At 45.3% G+C, this 22,444-nt stretch overlaps 2 protein-coding genes across 2 annotated transcripts; both read right to left on the reverse strand.

Moving 5' to 3' along the window:
• Positions 1-1,916: 1,916 nt before the first annotated feature.
• Positions 1,917-2,924, reverse strand: LOC139839193 (ABC transporter G family member 5-like). The gene has a single exon (XM_071829241.1). It carries the CDS (start codon positions 2,922-2,924, stop codon positions 2,178-2,180), a length of 747 nt encoding a protein of 248 aa, XP_071685342.1. The 3' UTR covers positions 1,917-2,177.
• Positions 2,925-10,434: 7,510 nt separating this feature from the next.
• Positions 10,435-13,263, reverse strand: LOC127295917 (ABC transporter G family member 5-like). Its single transcript, XM_051325925.2, has one exon. The coding sequence runs from the start codon at positions 13,080-13,082 to the stop codon at positions 10,701-10,703; it is 2,382 nt and encodes a 793-aa protein (XP_051181885.1). The 5' UTR covers positions 13,083-13,263; the 3' UTR covers positions 10,435-10,700.
• Positions 13,264-22,444: the final 9,181 nt, after the last annotated feature.

The following is a 22,444-nucleotide window of genomic DNA, read 5'->3' on the forward strand; positions in this document are numbered from 1 at the left end:
TTTTGCTCTTCCTTTTAGTTATTTTTTGCAAGTACGGTATAGCTATATAGGTGTCGAGTGCAAGGACAAGTTTCTGGTTTTCAATCGGCCCTACATATGTCAAAAAAAAAGAAAACTGGCCTAAGGAAAAAAGCGGTTACTTCATTTTCTGCTTTACTTCCTTTTGTCAGCATTTGTTTTGCCACATGAATTAAAGGCCTAGTAAAATCCTGGCCGTTTTCTAGTCGTCTAGTTTTTCGTTCAGAATTAACAGGAAATCTGGGAAGCGATGGGAAGGGGGGGCAACAATTTTATCGATCTAATGTTTTCCACTGTTGTGGGTAAAGAAGAACATGCGTGTAACTCGTTTATTCCACGTTTCCATGCACTCGTGTTTGGTAGGATTCATATAATTTTCTGCTCATCAAACATATCTGCATTTCTGATAGTTCTTCTGATGATGTTACGAGTTAAGTAGTGTCATGCATTTCCGATAGACTTTGAGAAGCTTGACAACGACTCTGTTTTTTATGAAATCTCAGAGAGTCCATGTTGGATTAAAAGTTAAAATGAGTAAGCAGAAACCTCGAAGAAAAAAAAATCATATCATATGGTCTCTGATTACAGTTTGAACTTGGCATGATAACGTACAAGTTACAAGCAAATTTACACGCACCAAACAGCTAGCTCCCGTTCCATCTTAATCCGTACACAAGCGGTTGAATCGAAGAAAAATCAAGAAATTAAGAAAAAATAACAAGACAAGGCCGTTCGAGAGATAGCCGCGCGTCCCACATCGTTTGCGCCAAGAAAGTGATGACGGCAGGGCAGGGCACGGCGTTTGAAACTTTGAATTACCTCCTCTTGTTCCTGCTCCCGAGCACGAGCGCGATGTAGAAGAGGATGCGGAAGAGGAAGCCCCACGCGACGGTGATCCCCCTAGCTTTATTTTGCCTACCCTCGTAGATGATATAACGATACATTGATTTGGACCCAGCAAGTTCTTGACGCACTCTTTTCCTTACCAGTGTACCTAAGGGGACTGGAAGGTTTTTAATGAGGCGGCTTGCTGGTGTGTTTTACTTATTGAGATATGATTTTAAAAAAAAGGCCTAGTAAAATCCTGGCCGTTTTCTAGTTGTCTAGTTTTTCGTTCAGAACTAACATGAAATCCGGGAAGCGATGGGAAGGGGAGCAACAATTTTATCGACTGTTGGGGGTAAAGAAGAACAACTGAGATATCAAATAGACTGTCCCAAAAAGAATCTACAGGCTCTCCCGATGCCAGAGGTCGAGTCGACGCAAGCCAAAATCCCAGACTCGGGTGGGAATCGGGCATAACTCATAGGATGTGCCTACGTCTCAGTTGACTGAGATTTTCTTAATTCTCAGTCAACTCCGAAAAGTGCAACTACAGTTAAAGAAAAGTGCAACTCGGTTCAGTTGCACATTTCTATCAGAAAAGTGCAATTGCACTTTTTTAACGGAAAAGTGCAACTCAAGGTATATTTTTGTAAGTGATTTAGACTTACAAAAATCTCAGTTGACTGAGACATAGCAAAACCGTAACTCATAACTGCAAGGATTTTTACCGGTAGGTCTTGGGTTTAGCATCCGCATTGTACATGCCCTCTGATAGGATCAACGTCCAACTAACTACAACTACCAAAAACTAACATGCGTGTAACTCGTTTATTCCACGTTTCCATGCACTCGTGTTGGTAGGATTCATTTAATTTTCTTGCTTGCTAAGCTGAATTTCTGCTCACCAAACATATCTGCATTTCTGATAGTTCTTCTGATGATGTTACGAGTTAAGTAGTGTCATGCATTTCCGATAGACTTTGAGAAGCTTGACGACGACTCTGTTTTTTATGAAATCTCAGAGAGTCCATGTTGGATTAAAAGTTAAAATGAGTAAGCAGAAACCTCGAAGAAAAAAAAATCATATCATATGGTCTCTGATTACAGTTTGAACTTGGCATGATAACGTACACGTTACAAGCAAATTTACACGCACCAAACAGCTAGCTCCCGTTCCACCTTAATCCGTACACAAGCGGTTGAATCGAAGAAAAATCAAGAAATTAAGAAAAAATAACAAGACAAGGCCGATCGAGAGATAGCCGCGCGTCCCACATCGTTTGCGCCAAGAAAGTGATGACGGCAGGGCACGGCACGGCGTTTGAAACTTTGAATTACCTCCTCTTGGTCCTGCTCCCGAGCACGAGTGCGATGTAGAAGAGGATGCGGAAGAGGAATCCCCATGCGACGGTGATCCAGAGGCAGTCCCACTTGGTGAGGTCGGTGACGGCCTGCTGCCTGAGGAAGTCTGGCCCGGTGGTGATGCAGGTGTTGGTGCCGATGTTGATGCCGAGGGAGGAGCTCATGGCGCACAGCAGGCGCACCTTGAGCGGCACGGGCAGGACGGCGAGCGGCGTGTTGTCGAACATCTGCACGCCGCGCACGAAGCAGCGGGCGGGGTCGCTGAACTCGTTCATCATGACGGCCTCGTACGGGTACTTGACGAGCGACGCGTAGTGGAACCAGAGCCAATACTTGGGGATCCTGTCGCGGTTGATGAAGAATCCGCTGAAGAGGAGGAAGTAGGCGGGCGTGGAGACCACGACCGGGAACCCGAGCTGCACGTTGGTGACCACGCCGGAGAGGAAGGTGGCGAAGCCGCTCCCGGCCCAGAATGAGGCCAGTACGATGGCCACGAAGAAGAAGAAGCCCTGGGCGCCGCCGGCCAGCCCCACGGCGAAGAAGGTGGTCACCGCGAAGGCGAAGGAGAGGACGATGAGCGAGGGGAAGCCGACGACGGTGTGGGAGAGCACGTAGGAGGAGCGCCGGTATGCGTTGTAGGCCGTCTCCCGGAGGAAGATGTAGCGCTCGTTGAGGAACACGGGCAGCGCGTCGGAGCAGGTGTAGAACATGGTGGACATGGTTCGTTCTATGATGTCTCTTACTGATTTGCCGTTATCATTTTGGAGTTATGCATTAGAGACAGCCGCATTCACTTTAAATAGAGCACCATCAAAATCCGTAGAAACGACACCGTATGAATTATGGTTTAATAAGAAACCTAAGATGTCGTTCCTTAAAGTTTGGGGTTGCGAAGCCTATGTAAAGAAGTTACAACCGGACAAGGTAGAACCCAAAGCGGAGAAATGCGTCTTCATAGGATACCCTAAAGAAACTATAGGGTACACTTTCTATCACAGATCCGAAGGCAAAATCTTTGTTGCTAAGAACGGAACCTTTCTTGAGAAAGAATTTCTCACTAAAGAAGTGACTGGAAGAAAAGTAGAACTCGATGAGATTGATGAATCTATACTCGTTGATCAGAGTAGCGCAAGATCCGGAAGTTGTACCTGTACCGCCTACACCGACAACAGAGGAAGCTAATGATAATGATCATGAAACTTCGAACGAGGAAACTACTGAACCTCGCAGATCGACAAGGGAACGTGCCACTCCTGATTGGTATGATCCTTATCTAAATGTCATGATTGTGGATAACAATGATGCGGACCCTGCGACGTATGAAGAAGCGATGATGAGCCCAGATTCCAACAAATGGCAAGAAGCCATGAAATCCGAAATGGGATCCATGTATGATAACAAAGTATGGACTTTGGTAGACTTACCTGATAGCCGCAAGGCTGTTGAGAATAAATGGATCTTGAAGAGAAAAACAGATGCTGATGGTAATATTACTGTCTATAAAGCTCGACTTGTCGCAAAGGGTTTCCGACAAATTCAAGGAGTTGACTACGATGAGACTTTCTCACCTGTAGCGAAGCTAAAATCTGTGAGGATTTTGTTAGCAATAGCTGCATTTTTCGATTATGAGATTTGGCAGATGGATGTCAAAACGGCGTTCCTTAATGGAGACATTGAGAAAGAGTTGTATATGGTACAACCCAAAGGTTTTGTCGATCCTAAAAATGCTGACAAAGTATGCAAACTTCAGCGTTCAATCTATGGACTGAAGCAAGCATCAAGAAGTTGGAACCGACGCTTTGATAAGGTGATCAAAGACTTCGGGTTTATACAGTGTCATGGAGAGGCCTGTATTTACAAGAAAGTGAGTGGGAGCTCTGTAGCATTCCTGATATTATATGTAGATGACATATTATTGATTGGGAATGATATAGAACTATTAAGCAGTGTAAAAGGTTATTTGAATAATAGTTTTTCAATGAAAAACTTTGGTGAAGCATCGTATATATTAGGCATCAAGATTTATAGAGATAGATCAAGACGCCTAATAGGGCTATCACAGAGTACATATCTGGACAAGATTCTAAAGAAGTTTAGAATGGACGAAAGTAAGAAAGGGTTCTTACCTATGTTACCAGGCAAGGTCTTGAGTAAGACTCAAGGACCGGCTACGGCAGAAGAAAGAGAAAGGATGAGTAATATCCCCTATGCCTCGGCAGTAGGATCTATCATGTATGCCATGCTATGTACTAGACCGGATATAGCACATGTTGTTAGTTTGACTAGCAGATATCAAAGTGATCCAGGAATGGAACACTGGACAGCGGTCAAGAATATCCTGAAGTACTTGAAAAGAACTAAGGATATGTTTCTTTGTTATGGAGGTGACCAAGAGCTCGTTGTAAACGGTTACACCGATGCAAGTTGGAACACTGATCCTGATGACTCTAAGTCACAGTCTGGGTACGTGTTTATATTGAATGGTGCTGCAGTAAGCTGGGCAAGCTCGAAGCAGTGCACGGTGGCGAAGTCTTCAACAGAATCAGAGTACATAGCGGCTTCAGAGGCTTCATCAGAAGCGGTATGGATGAAGAGGTTCATTGTAGAGCTCGGTGTGGTTCCTAGTGCATTGGACCCATTAATCATCTACTGTGATAACATGGGTGCCATCGCCAATGCACAAGAGCCAAGGTCACACAAGAGGCTGAAGCATATCAAGCTGCGTTACCACTCGATTCGCGAGTACATCGAAGATGGAGAAGTAAAGATTTGCAAAGTACACACTGATCTGAATGTAGCAGATCCGTTGACTAAAGCTCTCCCTAGGGCAAAGCATGACCAACACCAGAATGCCATGGGTGTTAGGTATATTACAATGTAATCTAGATTATTGACTCTAGTGCAAGTGGGAGACTGAAGGAGATATGCCCAAGAGGCAATAATAAAAGTGGTTATTATATATCTTTATGTTTATGATAAATATTTATATACCATGCTATAATTGTATTAACCGAAACATTGATACATGTGTGATATGTAAACAACAAAGAGTCCCTAGTATGCCTCTTAACTAGCTTGTTGATTAATGGATGATTAGTTTCATAATCATGAACATTGGATGTTATTAATAACAAGGTTATATCATTGTATGAATGATGTAATGGACACACCCAATTAAGCGTAGCATAAGATCACGTCATTAAGTTATTTGCTATAAGCTTTCGATACATAGTTACCTAGTCCTTATGACCATGAGATCATGTAAATCACTTATACCGGAAAGGTACTTTGATTACACCAAACGCCACTACGTAAATGGGTGGTTATAAAGGTGGGATTAAGTATCCGGAAAGTATGAGTTGAGGCATATGGATCAACAGTGGGATTTGTCCATCCCGATGACGGATAGATATACTCTGGGCCCTCTCGGTGGAATGTCGTCTAATGTCTTGCAAGCATATGAATAAGTTCATAAGAGACCACATACCACGGTACGAGTAAAGAGTACTTGTCAGGAGACGAGGTTGAACAAGGTATGAAGTGATACCGATGATCAAACCTTGGACAAGTAAAATATCGTGTGACAAAGGGAATTGGTATCTTATGTGAATGGTTCATTCGATCACTAAAGTCATCGTTGAATATGTCGGAGCCATTATGGATCTTCAGATCCCGCTATTGGTTATTGGTCGGAGTGAGTACTCAACCATGTCCGCATAGTTCGCGAACCGTAGGGTGACACACTTAAAGTTGGATGTTGAAATGGTAGAACTTGAATATGGAATGGAGTTCAAATATTTGTTCGGAGTCCCGGATGAGATCCCGGACATCACGAGGAGTCCCGGAATGGTCCGGAGAATAAGATTCATATATAGGAAGTCATTTTATAAGATTTAAAATGATCCGGAAGGTTCTATGGAAGGTTCTAGAAAAGTCCGGAAGAAACCACTAAGGAAGGCGGAGTCCCGGAGGGACTCCACCTCCCATGGCCGGCCAACCCTAAGGGGGAGGAGTCCCAAGTGGAATCCCCTAAGGGGGCCGGCCACCCCCTCCCAAGGAAGGGTGGGAATCCCACCTCTAGTGGGAGTCCTAGCTTGGGTAGGTTTCATGTGTTATGGAAGGTTTTGGTTTGGGGTCTTATTCGAAGACTTGTAGACCAACTCTTGGGTGTTCCACCTATATAATGAGGGCCAAGGGGAGGGGGCCGGCCACCCCAACAAGCACAAGGTGGCCGCACCACCTAGATGGCCGGCGCCCCCTCTCCCCAAACCCTAGCCACCCCACTCATCCTTCTTCCCCGCACGCTTAGCGAAGCTCCGCCGGGATTCTCCACCGCCACCGACACCACGCCGTAGTGCTGTCGGATTCAAGAGGAGCTACTACTTCCGCTGCCCGCTGGAACGGGGAGGTGGACGTCGTCTTCATCAACAACCGAACGTGTCACCGAGTACGGAGGTGCTGCCCGTTCGTGGCGACGTGATCAAGATCTTCTACGCGCTTTTGCAAGCGGCAAGTGAACGTCTACCGCAGCAACAAGAGCCTCATCTTGTAGGCTTTGGAATCTCTTCAAGGGTGAGACTCGATAATCCCCTCGTTGCGACCGTCTTCTAGATTGCATCTTGGCTTGGATTGCGTGTTCGCGGTAGGAATTTTTTTGTTTTCTATGCAATGAATCCCTACAATAACATTGCTAATAGCATGCAAATAAGGTTCCATAGGATTTTTTAATTTTCGCATCAAATAATTCATGTCTTAACTCAGGAAATAGATTAAAAAGCTCACTAAATTTTTTGTTGTTTTCCATTATGCCTAACTAGTGAAATAAAAACAAGAAACAAAAAGATGCAATTGCAGGATCTAAAGGAAATAGATTCGAGCACTCACACGCCGGCAATAGTGCTAGGAAATAGCTTAGTAGTTGGAGGATGTGAATACATTTTACCTTACCTCCCCGGCAACGGCGCCAGAAAATAGCTTGATGTCTAGTCACGCTTCTATTCCTGTAGACAGTGTTGGGCCTCCAAGAGCAGAGGTTTGTAGAACAACAGCAAGTTTTCCTTAAGTGAATCAGCCAAGGTTTATCGAACTCAGGGAGGAAGAGGTCAAAGATATCCCTCTCAAGCAACCCTGCAATCACGATACAAGAAGTCTCTTGTGTCCCCAACACACCTAATACACTTGTCAGATGTATAAGTGCACTAGTTCGGCGAAGAGATAGTGAAATACAAGTAGTATGAATGTATATGAGTGGTAATAGCAATCTGAATAAAATATGGCAGCGAGTAAACATGCAGTGAAACAGTAAATAAATGGAGATTCGATGTTTGGAAACAAGGCCTAGGGATCATACTTTCACTAGTGGACACTCTCAACATTGATCACATAATAAAACCATTCTACACTCTCTTGTTGGATGACAAACACCATTAATTGTGTAGGGCTACAAGAGCACCTCAATGCCGGAGTTAACAAGCTCCACAACATTCGATGTTCATATTTAAGTAACCTTAGAGTGCATGATAGACCAACGCAATTATACCGAGTACTAACATAGCATGCACACCGTCACCGACAGGCTATGAAAGGGGGAATAGATCACATCAATACTATCATAGTAATAGTTAACTTCATAATCTACAAGAGATCACAATAATAGCTTATACCAAGTACTACATGATGCACACACTGTCAACATTACATCATGGAGAAGGAATAGAATACTTTAATAACATCACTAGAGTAGCACATAGATGATATTCAACTAGATCACAAAGAGAGAGATGAACCACATAGCTACGGTAGAGCCCTCAGCCCCGGGGGAGAACTACTCCCTCCTCATCATGGGAGACAGCGATGGCGATGGAGATGGCGGTGGAGTCGATGGAGATGGCTCCGGGGGCAATTCCCCGTCCCGGCAGGGTGCCGGAACAGAGACTTCTGTCCCCCGAATTGGAGTTTCGCGATGGCGGCGGCGTCCCTGGAGTCTTTCTGGAGTTTCGTCAATCGGTATCGCATTTTTAGGTCGAAAGGGCTTATATGGGCGAAGAGACGGCACAGGAGGGGCACCAGGGCACCCTTCCCATAGGCCGGCGCGGCCAGGCCTGAGCCCGCGCGGCCCTATGGTGTGGGGGCCCCAGGCCTCCCCTCTGACTCCCCTTCGGTGTCCTGGTCCGTCTCGGTGAATTATGATGTTTGGTCTTCGTTTCGTCGAATTCCGAGAATATTGCCCGAACAGCCTTTCTGGAACCAAAAACAGCAGAAAACAAGAACTGGCACTTCGGCATCTTGTTAATAGGTTAGTTCCGGAAAACGCATAAAAACATTATAAAGTGTGAGCAAAACATGTAGGTATTGTCATAAAACAAGCATGGAACATCAGAAATTATGGATACGTTGGAGACGTATCATCGGGCCAATGCCCTATTTGTGCTACAGGTCCGGAGGATATTGCACATCTCCTATTTGTCTGCCCTAGCGCGAAAGAAATCTGGGTGTCCCTTGGTCTAACTAGCGTTGTGGGTGATGCCTTGCTAAGTAATCGTTCTGGTTCAGCTATCATTGAACACCTATTATGTAAAGAGGATATGAGTTTCCAGAATTTTGATATTGGTCTTAAAGAGGTAATGATGGTTGCGTGTTGGTACCTATGGTGGATTAGAAGGAGGAGAACACATGATGAGGATGTTCCACCGATAAACAGATGTAAGCTATCTATAATCTCTATTACTACTAATGCTAAGAATACTATGACTGTGGCAAACCCCCCGGCTAGTGCTTGGACCAAACCTTGTCCTAGATGGGTGAAACTTAATGTGGATGCCTCCTTTATTGAGGAGTCATGTGAGGGTGCGACAGGCGCAGTTCTTCATGATTACCAGGACCACTTCATATCTGCAGCCACAAAGTTTTTCCCTAATGTTGGTTTAGCATCCATGGCGGAAGCGTTGGCGATTAAAGAGGGGCTCTTACTAGCTGCCATATATGGGTGTTGTGCTATTGTTGCTGAGTCAGATTCTCTGGAAAATATTGAAGCGCTTAATGGTTCAAGTAGGTGGTGGACAAATTCGGCAGCAATTTATGCAGATTGCATTGATCTAGGATTATCTATAGGTGAAATATCCTATGTCCACTGCCCGAGGGGAGCAAATAAAGTGGCTCACGAGCTAGCGAGGAAGGGTTATATTGATAAAATCTCTTGTAATTGGGAAGATGATCCCCCTAGCTTTATTTTGCCTACCCTCGTAGATGATGTAACGATACATTGATTTGGACCCAGCAAGTTCTTGACGCACTCTTTTCCTTACCAGGGTACCTAAGGGAACTGGAAGGTTTTTAATGAGGTGGCTTGCTGGTGTGTTTTATTTATTGAGATATGATTTAAAAAAAAGGCCTAGTAAAATCTTGGCCGTTTTCTAGTTGTCTAGTTTTTCGTTCAGAACTAACAGGAAATCTAGGAAGCGATGGGAAGGCGGGCAACAATTTTATTGATCTAATGTTTTCCACTGTTGGGGGTAAAGAAGAACAACTGAGATATCAAATAGACTGTCCCAAAAATAATCTACGGGCTCTCCCGATGCCAGAGGTTGAGTCAACTCTAGCCAAAATCCCAGACTCGGGTGGGAATCGGGCATAACTCATAGGGTGTGCCTACGTCTCAGTTGACTGAGATTTTCTTAAGTCTCAGTCAGCTCAGAAAAGTGCAACTACAGTTTAAAGAAAAGTGCAACTCGGTTCAGTTGCACATTTCTGTCAGAAAAATGCAATTTCACCTTTTTAACAGAAAAGTGCAACTCAAGACATATTTTTGTAAGTGACTTAGACTTAAGAAAATCTCAGTTGACTGAGACGTAGCAAAACCGTAACTCATAACTGCAAGGATTTTTACGGTAGGTCTTGGGTTTAGCATCCGCATTGTACATGCCCTCTGATAGGATCAACGTCCAACTAACTACAACTACCAAAAACTAACATGCGTGTTAACTCGTTTATTCCACGTTTCCATGCACTCGTGTTGGTAGGATTCATTTAATTTTCTTGCTTGGTAAGCTGAATTTCTGCTCACCAAACATATCTGCATTTCTGACAGTTCTTCTGATGATGTTACGAGTTAAGTAGTGTCATGCATTTCCGATAGACTTTGAGAAGCTTGACGACGACTCTGTTTTTTATGAATTCTCAGAGAGTCCATGTTGGATTACAAGTTAAAATGAGTAAGAAGAAACCTCGAAGAAAAAAAATGATATCATATGGTCTCTGATTACAGTTTGAACTTGGCATGATAACGTACAAGTTACAAGCAAATTTACACGCACCAAACAGCTAGCTCCCGTTCCATCTTAATCCACAAGCGGTTGAATCGAAGAAAAATCAAGAAATTAAGGAAAAATAAAGACAAGGCCGTTCGAGAGATAGCCGCGCGTCCCACATCATTTGCGCCAACAGATTAAGCCGGATCCAAGAAAGTGATGACGGCAGGGCCGGGCACGGCGTTTGAATTACCTCCTCTTGTTCCTGCTCCCGAGCACGAGTGCGATGTAGAAGAGGATGCGGAAGAGGAATCCCCAGGCGACGGTGATCCAGAGGCAGTCCCACTTGGTGAGGTCGGTGACGGCCTGCTGCCTGAGGAAGTCGGGCCCGGTGGTGATGCAGGTGTTGGTGCCGATGTTGATGCCGAGGGAGGAGCTCATGGCGCGCAGCAGGCGCACCTTGAGCGGCACGGGCAGGACGGCGAGCGGCGTGTTGTCGAACATCTGCACGCCGCGCACGAAGCAGCGGGCGGGGTCGCTGAACTCGTTCATCATGACCGCCTCGTAGGGGTACTTGACGAGCGAGGCGTAGTGGAACCAGAGCCAGTACTTGGGGATCCTGTCGCGGTTGATGAAGAAGCCGCTGAAGAGGAGGAAGTAGGCGAGCGTGGAGACCACGACGGGGAAGCCGAGCTGCACGTTGGTGACCACGCCGGAGAGGAAGGTCGCGAAGCCGCTCCCGGCCCAGAATGAGGCCAGCACGATGGCCACGAAGAAGAAGAAGCCCTGGGCGCCCCCCGCCAGCCCCACGGCGAAGAAGGTGGTCACCGCGAAGGCGAAGGAGAGGACGATGAGCGAGGGGAAGCCGACGACGGTGTGGGAGAGCACGTAGGAGGAGCGGCGGTATGCGTTGTAGGCCGTCTCCCGGAGGAAGATGTAGCGCTCGTTGAGGAACACGGGCAGCGCGTCGGAGCAGGTGTAGAACATGGTGGACATGGCGATGGCGAAGAAGCCCAGGCGCTCCTCCACGCCCTTGGGCGAGTCGTCCAGGCGCCAGAAGATGGTCGCCAGGATGAACCCCGTGATCAGCACCGCGCCCAGGCGGATGACGAAGATCTCCGGGGTGCGCTTCGTGTTTATGAACGCGCGGCGGGTCAGAACTCCCATCTCGATCCAGAACGGGTTCGCGAACTTGGTCACCGCGGAATCCGGCGCCGACGACTCGGAGGGCACTGTGACGTTGCCGTCGGTGGCACCGGACACGAGCTTCCCGCGGGAGATGCTGGCGCTGATGGCCTCCTTCAGGGAGAGCGACGGCTTCCCGCCATCGTCTGCGTGTTTGATCTTCGGGCCCATGCGCTTCTGCCACGACTTGTTGTGCTCGACCAGTTCGCTGGCACCCTCCGGCATGGTCTCGAGCTCCCTGACGAGGTCGAGCGCGAACTCCGTTGGGTTCTCGTTGTCGTGGATGGGCTTGCCGAAATCGTGGAAGAAGGACGAGAGCGAGCCGGGCGAGCCGTAGTACACGGTTTGGCCGCGAGACAAGAACAGCAGGCGGTCGAGGAGGCCGAGGATGCGGTAGCTCGGCTGGTGGATGGACATGACCACGACGCTGCCGCTCTGTGCGATGCGCTGCAGCACCTTGACCACCATGAAGGCGCTGGTGGAGTCGAGCCCCGAGGTGGGCTCGTCGAGGAACAGCACGATGGGGTCGTGGATGATGTCCACGCCGATGGACACGCGCCGGCGCTCGCCGCCCGACACGCCGCGGTGGCCCTCGTCCCCGATGATAGTGTTGGCCGCGTTCCGCAGGCCGAGCTGGTCGATGAGCGCCTGCACCCGCTTCTTCTTCTCCTTGCCGGGGAGTGAGCGCGGCAGGCGGAACTCGGCGGAGAACATGAGCGTCTCCTCCACGGTGAGCATCGGGTACAACAGGTCGTCCTGCATCACGTACGCCGAGATGACCTTGAGCAGGTTGTTGTCCATGGACTCTCCGTTGAGCGTGACGGAGCCGTGGAGGCTCTCCTTCCTGATGCGGTTGGCGAGCGCGTCGATGAGCGTGCTCTTGCCGGACCCGCTCGCGCCGAGCACGGCCATGATCTCGCCCTCCCTGGCCTCCCCGGAGATGTTGTCGAGCAGGGTCTTCATGCGTGGCGCCTCGGGCTCCGTCGCGTCCCCGCGCCCGAACGGCAGCGCCGGCAGGCAGGGGCCCTTCTTCCTCTGCTTGACGCTGTACGTGAGGTCGGTGAACTTGAGCACGAACGGCAGCAGCGCGCCGACGTCGCCGCCGACGCCCGCATGGCTGGTGCGCCCGCTGTCGCTGCCGGTGGAGCCCGGCACGGAGGCTCCAAGCTCGATGGTGTAGTGCGACGGCGACGAGTTGGCGGACGATGCAGGGTCGCTGCGCGCATCGTTGACGCGCTTGAGGAGCTGCGCCAAGGTGGAGGACGAGTGCTTCGTGGGAGGCGACGGCTCCGGCGCCATCATTGCGCCCTGCTGCGGCTGGTTGTGATTGTAGTGGTGGTGGCCGCCGTGCAGGTGGAGGAGGCCGCTGCGCGGGATATCATCGGCTTCCTCCATGGGCGAGGCCCTCCGGTCAAAGAATGGCAGCTTGTCGACAAACCGCGACATCTTGCTCAGCTCAGCTCCTCCCCGTGTACCTATGCAAGCTTGTAGCTGCTTGCACAGTCGGCCACCTTGGCGTGGCAAGAGAGATGGATGGAAGTGGCGATGTTTGGTTGGAATCTATGCGTCGTACCAGTAACCATTCTTATAGCTCCGCAATGGAGGGGTCAACCCGGCCGAGAGAAGCAGATCAGGTGGTTGAAGAGATATTGGGATGCTTCTTCGTAGGGTTTCTTGTTGTTAGCTGGAATCGGTTAAGTTGCCACGGAAGCGAAGCGGCGGTAGCTTGGGTTTAGGAGGGGGTCAAGAAGGTGGTTGCGGTGGGTGGAGGGCTCTCCTGCGTTGTGTGCGAGCGCGGGAAGAAGTGGTTAAGCGTAGCTCAGCCGAAGCTCACCAAATGGGCAGCTAACGCTGACACCGCCGGGCAAGTGTTGGCCAGAGTCAGGAAATGTGGAGGCAGGATTTAATCAAGTGTGTCAGTCAATCCTTTGGAAGAATACCTCCTTGGATTGGCTACCTTTCTGGTTTAGTTTGAGATGGAAATACGTCTGTGGCGCATCATGTATGGTTTTTCATTTGGAATACATCCTTGGACTGGCGGCCTTTCTGGTTCTGTTGACATGGAAAAACGTATGTGTGTGCAACATAATGTTTGGTTTATTATTTGCAGTATTGTAGTTGATCAATTTTTGATGCATAACTGTACATATTGTGCTATATTTTCTATGTTCCTTTTTGTCGGTTTTTTGTTTTGTACTGATTATCTATCGGTTTTTTTAAATATTTTTTGTTCTTTAATCTTTTAGGATGTCAGAGGATGACCTACCGATAACTATCGTAGCCATCTATGCATACACAGGAAGATGTGTCAGGAGTGGTTACAGAGGAACACGGACAGAAATATAACCTTCAACGACAATTATGATAAATTCCGCTGTGAGGCAATGTTACATGAAGGACACTGGTTCATTTCTAGGGTAGATGCGAATGAGAGATGGATTGGACTTGAAATTTTAATAATTTAGGAAGACTAGAAATTGTTTTGTATTTTTTGTTGTTGTAATAATTTGGATATATATTTTAATTTATTTAAAAAAATGTATGATACATTTATTTGTAAAAAAACATATATATTGAAATAATTATTCATTTTCTTAGTTTTTAAGTGACATTGTCTCAAAATACGGGTGAAGTCGCACCTGTGGAACCTCAATTCCTATTTGCAAGTACGGTTTGCAACTAGCATTTGTTGACTAGTTTTTCTTTTAAGCCGAGTTCGTAGTGACATGGAAACGATCTGAAAATCATTCTAATATTGAGATAGAAACGCTCCGGAATCCATGTTAACCCCGATTTTTCATTTTTTTACCTTAGATGCAAGTGTGGTCGCCAGTTGGATGTGAAGTTGCTACCGAGATAGAAATGCTTTGGGATCAAGCAGACTTTTTTTTTTGTCTGAGTTGCAAGTTAGGTCACAACTTACAAGTATTTGTTTTTTCAATGTTTTTTGGTTGACTAGTTGCAAGTGTAGTCACAACTGATACTCGTTTGACCATTTTTCAAGGCTTCTTTTATGGTACCTTTTACCACTCTTAGGTGAGAGAGAGGTATGAATTGGATGGACGGCTCGGATTAAATGGCGGAGATTTGGCTCAACAGGCCCATGAACCCGTAAGTATCAAGGGAGAAAAAATGGTCGGAGCGAACATTGACAGGCGACTCCACTTGATATGAGTTTTTCACGACACCGCCGCCGCCGCCGCCTCCACCTGACCCGCGGCTGCCGCCTCCACCTGGCGCACCCCGGCAGCTACCTCCAGGCCGCCGCCGTCTCCACCTGACCCGCGGCTGCCGCCTCCATCTGGCACACCCCGCAGCCACCTCCACGCCGCCGCCTCCACCTCGGACATGGACAACGCCTCGCTCCTCCGCCTCGACATGTTTGTGCACACTGCCGGCCCAATCTCCGCCCGAGGTAGGACGTACGTGTTCCCCTCCATCATCCCTGCTCTCTCCCTCTCTCTAACACAGGAACACCATGGCTCTTATCTGTGGTAGTGTATGATTTTCCCCGTTTTCTTGTTAGTTTGTGTGGTTGTTTATGGATCCTGTTGTGCTTTACTGGTTAATTATACATGGAAAAAATGCAAAAAAATTGAATGATTTTCACCCATGGTGGCAACTGAACAAGTTCAGCGGTACATCTCCCAAAAATGCAATAAAAACCCAATCTTGATACATGCAAGTTACGGCGATCTTCGCTATGTATGTATGACGTGCTTGCTTGCACATCTATGTGTGTAATATGTGCACAAAATTCAACATCCCTAGAAAACAGATCAACAAAGCAATGTTGATAGCTAAATCTGCTTACTAGCTCTAACAGCATTGTAGGTTGTAGCAACGAGGCTGCACTGCCAGTAAGAATATGCCTTGTAATGTATAGCTTTCAGATATATTTTGGTACTTACCATGGATAAAACCTTGAACATCTTATCAAGATACCACTTCTTCTCTTGAGAAAAATAGAGATGCAACCTTGTTAACATTGACATGTGTCAGCAGGAAATCAACAAAAAAATAGATACTAATTTTCCAATGATGGAGCATATTTTGGCTGTGAGATTTCTTTGAAGTCTGGATCAGCTACATGTAAGTAGTGGATGAGCTCTTTGGTGAGAGGCTTTACATTTGTATCCTTAGCCAGCAAAAAGACAGATTCAAGGGCCATTTTGCAAATTGAAGCACCGGTGTCCTGAAAAGTGCACAAATATTGAGAATGTTAAAAGCCAAAATAGCAGGACTAAGGTTCCTGATTTAATATATGCAACTATTGATAACAGCCTGAAAGACTGCAACACTGAATGATTGTACAGTAAGGATTAAGGAATTTATATATCAGTATGATGTAAACCTGAGTTAAAACAATGCTTTGAAAGAGCAGCACTATCCAAATTGGACTATGCCCCCAAACCATATGAATTAAGCTTTAGCAAGTACACAAGGGAAGCTATCTATTTCAAGGGTGCATGCCTGATGAGATGTTGGATTATATGCCAAGCAGTGAGGAAGGAGAAACTGATGAACATTCAGTTATTAAATAGCAAAACTGAATCACACAAATTCAAAAGATATCAACTCAATTTGCACTTGGCAATTAATTGTCGTAGAAGTCCTGTAGCTTGTATTCAGATTTGATGCAAAATGAATGTGTCCAAAAACCTGCTGTAGTGGTGTTGTTCCAGTTTAGTCTCTACATCCATCTTGTTGGTCTTAGCTAGGTGTGTTATACTACGTTGTGTTTTAATTCAAAGAGAACTCAAACCAGGACACCATCTTCATGACCTGTTTGTAGCAAGAAAATTCTTCATATTTTTCCTTAGACTGATATCTACACAGCATATATATGTTTAAAAATATTGTTTGGTCTCGAATGCAGGTTCTTTTGGCAAAGACTGTTGCCCATGTTAGAAAGATGGTGGCCACTGTGCCGAGCAAGGAAAGACACTGGATGGAGCTAATGGCCATGCAGGATGCGAAGTGTTGAGAAGTGCCTATAATTGGATGACGAGAAAGTGGTGAAAGATGTTGTTTGGAGATTTGGTTATTGCTCTTCATTTGTGTGTGCAGTTTGAGCAATGATGCTCCATTTATACAGAGTCCTTTGTGCAGGAAAAGTTGTATAATCATTTGCAGTGAACACAGCTAGTTTGCGGAAACTGTTCATTGTTGGGCTTCGGTCCTGTGTTGTTGTAGACTTATAGCTTGGTTGACACTGGAGGATGCAAAAAATGCATATTCATGTATCATTGCTGTGATGGTAGTGTAGAAGGGTTCTGTAAATCTTTCAGTTATGTAAGGGAGCATTTACCTCTGGCTGGAACTCTGTACGATGGTGAACTTATTATCTGTGATAATCTTGTATAAAGATTATTCTTAACTGCTACACTTTTGTAGTAATAATTATTAGTATTTGTACATGCAATGTTCCATTTCCATAAGAACTGAAGACCGTTGGTCAATTCCTTTTGGGGTTGATTTTTCTGTGTTTTATTATCAGATTGATGAGCTTCTGTTGGAATACTTATAATCATATGGTGGTATTACAACAACTGGTCTTTATTTCCATCGCTGGGTTCACTAACAATAGAATATACAAATCTAACATCCAAGCATACTACAGTAGATTCTGGTAGTTTTGATGAGTCCAAAGAAGGTAAATGCGAGCATTCAGTTTAGCAAAATGAAATTGCATGTATATAGAACCTTGAACTGGGAATATAATATGTTAGTAATGAAACACCAAAATTACAGAGCTACATTTGCTTCAGTCTGGGAACCACCAAGTTGCTTGTATTAGCTATTACACGAATACGATTGAGCTCTTCTCAAACAAGATAAAATTACAGAGAACTGAAACATCCTCTAAACAGACCAAGCACGTGAACTAAAACTGCTCATGGAGCTGGAACTCGCTGAGCGACCCAGTCGTGGCCACCAGCCAGCTGATGAAGTACTGGCCGCTAGCGATGTGGCCAGGGAGGTAGCCGCCTAGAGGAATATGACCTCCTTGAGGGCACCGATCGACGCCGCCAAGTCAATACTAAACACTTTGGCATTAGAGAACTTCGCCATGCAATTTTGTCTCCTCTCTAATGATGAACTGGACTATTAGTGTTACCTCATCCTGCAATGTCAATCCATCAAGTTATCAGTAGTGTCAATCCATCTGTTAGAGCTTTGGTACCCTCTTGTCTCCAGGAACACATTAACAATCTAATCTAATAGGAAAAATTGCTAAAATTTATGCCAATGATCTTCCAAGATATTCTCTTAGCAATAACTCGAGGCACAAGAAAAACATATAACCGAGAGAAAAACTCCAAGAACACAGTGGCACATTATCGTAGCGGTAGGCTTACTAATCTTCAGTATATATTAGACGTGCCAATTAGTATAAAGGTAACTAGGTAACCTCCTTATAAGAGAACTATGCTAAGCTTCCTTATAACATGCATGAGTTAGCCTAAGCTTCATTATATCATTTCTAAAATCTTTGTATTTTGTATTAAACCCCGGAACTATGTGCCTTTGGATGGTGTACAAGAAACAAATATGAGAATTTTGCAGGAATAAAAAGATAGAGTAAAGGCAGATAGATACAAAGTTGGATTACTCAAGTAAAATAACATGATGTATGAGCTCATATTGAGATTGTAAGGAATTGCATGCATAGGAGTGTATTCTATGGAATTTTCGCACGCCCAATCCTTTGATTCAAGTAGCACTTGAGGAAAAACTTCCAAAGGATTCATCTCCTCCAAAATTCGTATGAAAAATTCAATGATCCAAAGAGGCCTACTGTGTGAAATGATAGTGATTCCAAACAGTACATTTCGTCCTAATTTTGACTAGTGTACACAAAGACCTAAACATGGGTGTCGAGGCAACGCCATAATGCCTTTCCTGTCCCGATACAGACGATTGACAACCGAAAATCATTCTATATACTCCAAATTCTGAGGATCATATGTCTTTAGTCCAATAATTAGCCCCAAAAACACAAATTTCAGGGGCATAGAAACACTACATCAAGTAAGGACCTGAACAATTTGTCTCTAAAGCACAAAGGCATGGCCAGATGAAACTGACACAAGATTAACACTAGGGATTCCATTATCTAATACAAAGGCAGATTAGGCATGAAAACCTCATCACCCCAGTTTGTTATCCATTTGATGACATGAATCGCATACTTACCGAGCAAACCATCAGGACGGCTGAACCACGTGAACAGATTTTTTATTTTTTGATCTAAAAAGGAAATCAAAATGAGACATCTGAACTTACTGGCTAGCAAGAGAACATTCAACACAACAAGTTTAACCACAGCATTGCCTTCTTAGAAGAGAAAGCAAGGACGTGATTATTACCAATTTCATCTTTGCTTCTCTACTTGAAAGTGATCAAAATAATAACTCCACGGCGAGCACCGAAAGGGCTGTTCCCACGGCGAGCGCGAAGACCAGGATCCCCACAACGGCGTTCCATCGAACGGTCGAGTGCCTGGTGGTGATGCGGACCCATGCGTCAAGCGAGTAGAGGTTGGGGATGTCGGTCTCGGCGTGGTACTTGAATAGCGCGTACACGCCGACGCTGGCCACAGCGTGCATCACCAGGTGCGCCTTCTTCCTGGCGTCCCGGATCGCGGTGGAGCGGAGCAGGACGCGGTAGGTGAGGATGGCCTCCACGCCAATGACGCTGAAGACGATGAGAGTGAGCGCCGCCGTGGGATATTAGATCCGGGGCGAGGCCAAGGGCGTGACCGACAACGGCGGCACCATGGGTTCTGGATCAGGGGCGGGGCCTTGGGCGAGTGCGCTGCAAGCAGGACGTGATTAGGATTGGAAAAAGAGGACGTGGGCTGCGGGTTGGTGGGGATCTTGCAAAGGAGCCTGCCGGAGGGAGGGGCTGAGGCGGCGCGGCGGCGCGGCGGCGCATCGGCTGAGGCACCAGCCAGGGTCAAGAAGGATAGTAAGAACTTCTTGTTTTTCCAACGACAGTACATAACTCTCTTGGGCTTTTAGGCCGGGCCCGTTTATGGCCCACGTTTTGAGCGATGCAGAAATTTGCCAGAGGTATGAATCATACCTCTCTCGTTTTTGGCAGTAGTATGCATTATCGTGAGCCTTTAGATCAACGAAAATGAATGACTGTTATTTATTTGAGGGTACCACAAAACAACTCTTTTTCAAAGTTGGGTTGACATGTTTCCAAGGAAAGTTTCACTAGTGTTCAACGTTTTGGGTTGGCAAATATCAAGTTGACTCGCAACTGGGCCACATTTGACCATTTTCCAAAGTTAGGTTAACTAGTTGCATGCCGAGTTGCAACTAGCGGTTCGTCTCACCAGTTTTTAAAGTTGGGTTAACTAGTTTTGCAACTAAACTCACACTCAGGGCCCACTTGACCATTTTCAACTGTTTGAGGTTAACCAGTAGCAAGTCCAGTCGCAACTGGGCCATGTTTGACTGTTTTTTAAAAGTTTGGTTCACCAGCTGCAAGTCAAGTCGCAACCGGGTCATGTTTGACTGTTTTTCAAAGTTGGATTGACCAGTTGCTAGTCGAGATGCTAGTAACATCTTTGTTCGAGTGTTTCCATGCAAGAATAATGGACATCGTCAATCAAACACTAGGTAAGAGCATCACCAAACACAAAGTAAGTACTTTTATCGCTTACTGTAACCCCATCACTTGTAAATTTGTTGGTTTGAATGATACTTCCTGCTATGACTTGTTCATACTGCAATTGTTGCCCATTGTAAATTGTTGTACCAGCTTCACCTCCCCTTTGAATCTGCATTTATGAAGTTGCCATTAGTACCAATTTTCTTGTGAAGTTTACCTTTTCGCATCCATTTCTTTTTGTACCTGACCTGAGTCCCAATAATATTGTCTGCATATACTTCAATATATCTGAAGAGCAACATGTTTGATTTACTTTGTAATTCATCCGGAAGAATGGAGACACTAATTTTGTTAACTTCAATTTGTTCCCTATCTACCTAGGAAATTGGAGTAGGACATGAAGGAGGAGGAGAAGAGAGACAATACCAGATTTGTTGGGGCTGGATCTTCTATCCAGATCACCAGCTTCAAGACCTAGACCCATTAATTCCTCTAGGTTTGTGCTCAGCTGCCATGGTTTGCTATCTTTACTAGTGCCAGATTTGTTTTGGTCTTCATCGCCATTGCTGTCTCCCATGATGAGGAGGGAGTAGTTCTCCCCCGAGGCTGAGGGCTCTACCGGTAGCTATGTGGTTCATCTCTCTCTCCCATGGTGTGATCTTTATGTGATCATGAGCTTTGTATCACTATTAATCTATGTGATACTCTAGTGATGTTATTAAAGTAGTCTATTCCTCCTCCATGATGTAAAGTTGACAGTGTGAGCATCATGTAGTACTTGGCGTAGGTTATGATTGTAATCTCTTGTAGATTATGAAGTTAACTATTACTATGATAGTATTGATGTGACCTATTCCCCCTTTCATAGCTATTGTTGACAGTGTGTATGCTATGTTAGTACTCGGTCTAAATTGCAACGGTCTATTATGCACTCTAGAGGTTACTTAAATATGAACTCCGGATGTTGTGGAGCTTGTTTACTCCGGCTTGAGGTGTGCTTTTGTAGCCCTACACAATGAATGGTGTTTGTTATCCAACAAGAGAGTGTTTGAAAGTAGCATTTATTTATTCAGTTATGTGATCATTGTTGAGAGTGTCCACTAGTGAAACTATGATCCCTAGGCCTTGTTTCTAAGCATTGAAACACCGTTTCCAACAAGTTTTGCTACATGCTTGCTTGCTGCCATCTTTATTTCAGATTGCAATTACTACTTACAATCATCCATATTACTTGTATTTCACTATCTCTTCGCCGAACTAGTGCACCTATACATCTGACAAGTGTATTAGGTGTGTTGGGGACACAAGAGACTTCTTGTATTTTAATTGCAGGGTTGTTTGAGAGGGATATCTTTGACCTCTACCTCCCTGAGTTCGATAAACCTTGGGTGATTCACTTAAGGGAAACTTGCTGCTGTTCTACAAACCTCTGCTCTTGGAGGCTCAACACTGTCTACAAGAATAGAAGCGTGCGTAGACATCAAGCTATTTTCTGGCGCCGTTGCCGGGGAGGTAAGGTAAAAGGTATTCACATCCTCCGACTACTAAGCTATTTCCTAGCACTGTTGCCGGTGTGTGAGTGCTCGAAGCTATTTCCTTTAGATCCTGCAATTATATCTTTTTGTTTCTTGTTTTTATTTCACTAGTTAGGCTTAATGGAAAACAACAAAAAAATTAGATATCTTTATGAAATTTATATTGAATTAGGACATGATGTGTTTGAAGTGAGAATTAAAAAACCCATTGAACTTTGTTTGCAAAATAGTTGTAGCAATGTTATTAGCATGAACTCTTTGAACACTATTATTGCTAATGCCATGGAAGAATTTAAGCTTGGGGAAGCCTGTTGTGATATTTTTAGTCCCCCAAGTTTTGAGGAGAAAATTTTCTTTGATGATACTTTGCCTCCCATTTATGATGATTATAATGATAGTGGTATTTTGGTGCCACCTACTATGGAGGATAAAGTTTATTATGATTACAATATGCCTCCTACATTTGATGATTATGGTGATGAGAATAATAATGATAGCTACTTTGTTGAATTTGCTCCCACTACAATTAATAAGAATGACTATGCTTATGTTGGGAGTAGTAATTATTTTATGCATGAGACTCATGATAAGAATGCTTTATGTGATAGTTATATTGTTGAGTTTGTTCATGATGCTACTGAAAGT

Source organism: Lolium perenne, chromosome 4, assembly GCF_019359855.2.
Source record: "Lolium perenne isolate Kyuss_39 chromosome 4, Kyuss_2.0, whole genome shotgun sequence".
NCBI classification, from domain to species: domain Eukaryota; kingdom Viridiplantae; phylum Streptophyta; class Magnoliopsida; order Poales; family Poaceae; genus Lolium; species Lolium perenne.

What these genes read in the sequence shown, in the direction of transcription:
- LOC139839193 (XM_071829241.1), bottom strand. Translation starts at nt 2,924, where the DNA reads ATGTCCACCATGTTCTACACCTGCTCCGACGCGCTGCCCGTGTTCCTC.
- LOC127295917 (XM_051325925.2), bottom strand. Translation starts at nt 13,082, where the DNA reads ATGTCGCGGTTTGTCGACAAGCTGCCATTCTTTGACCGGAGGGCCTCG.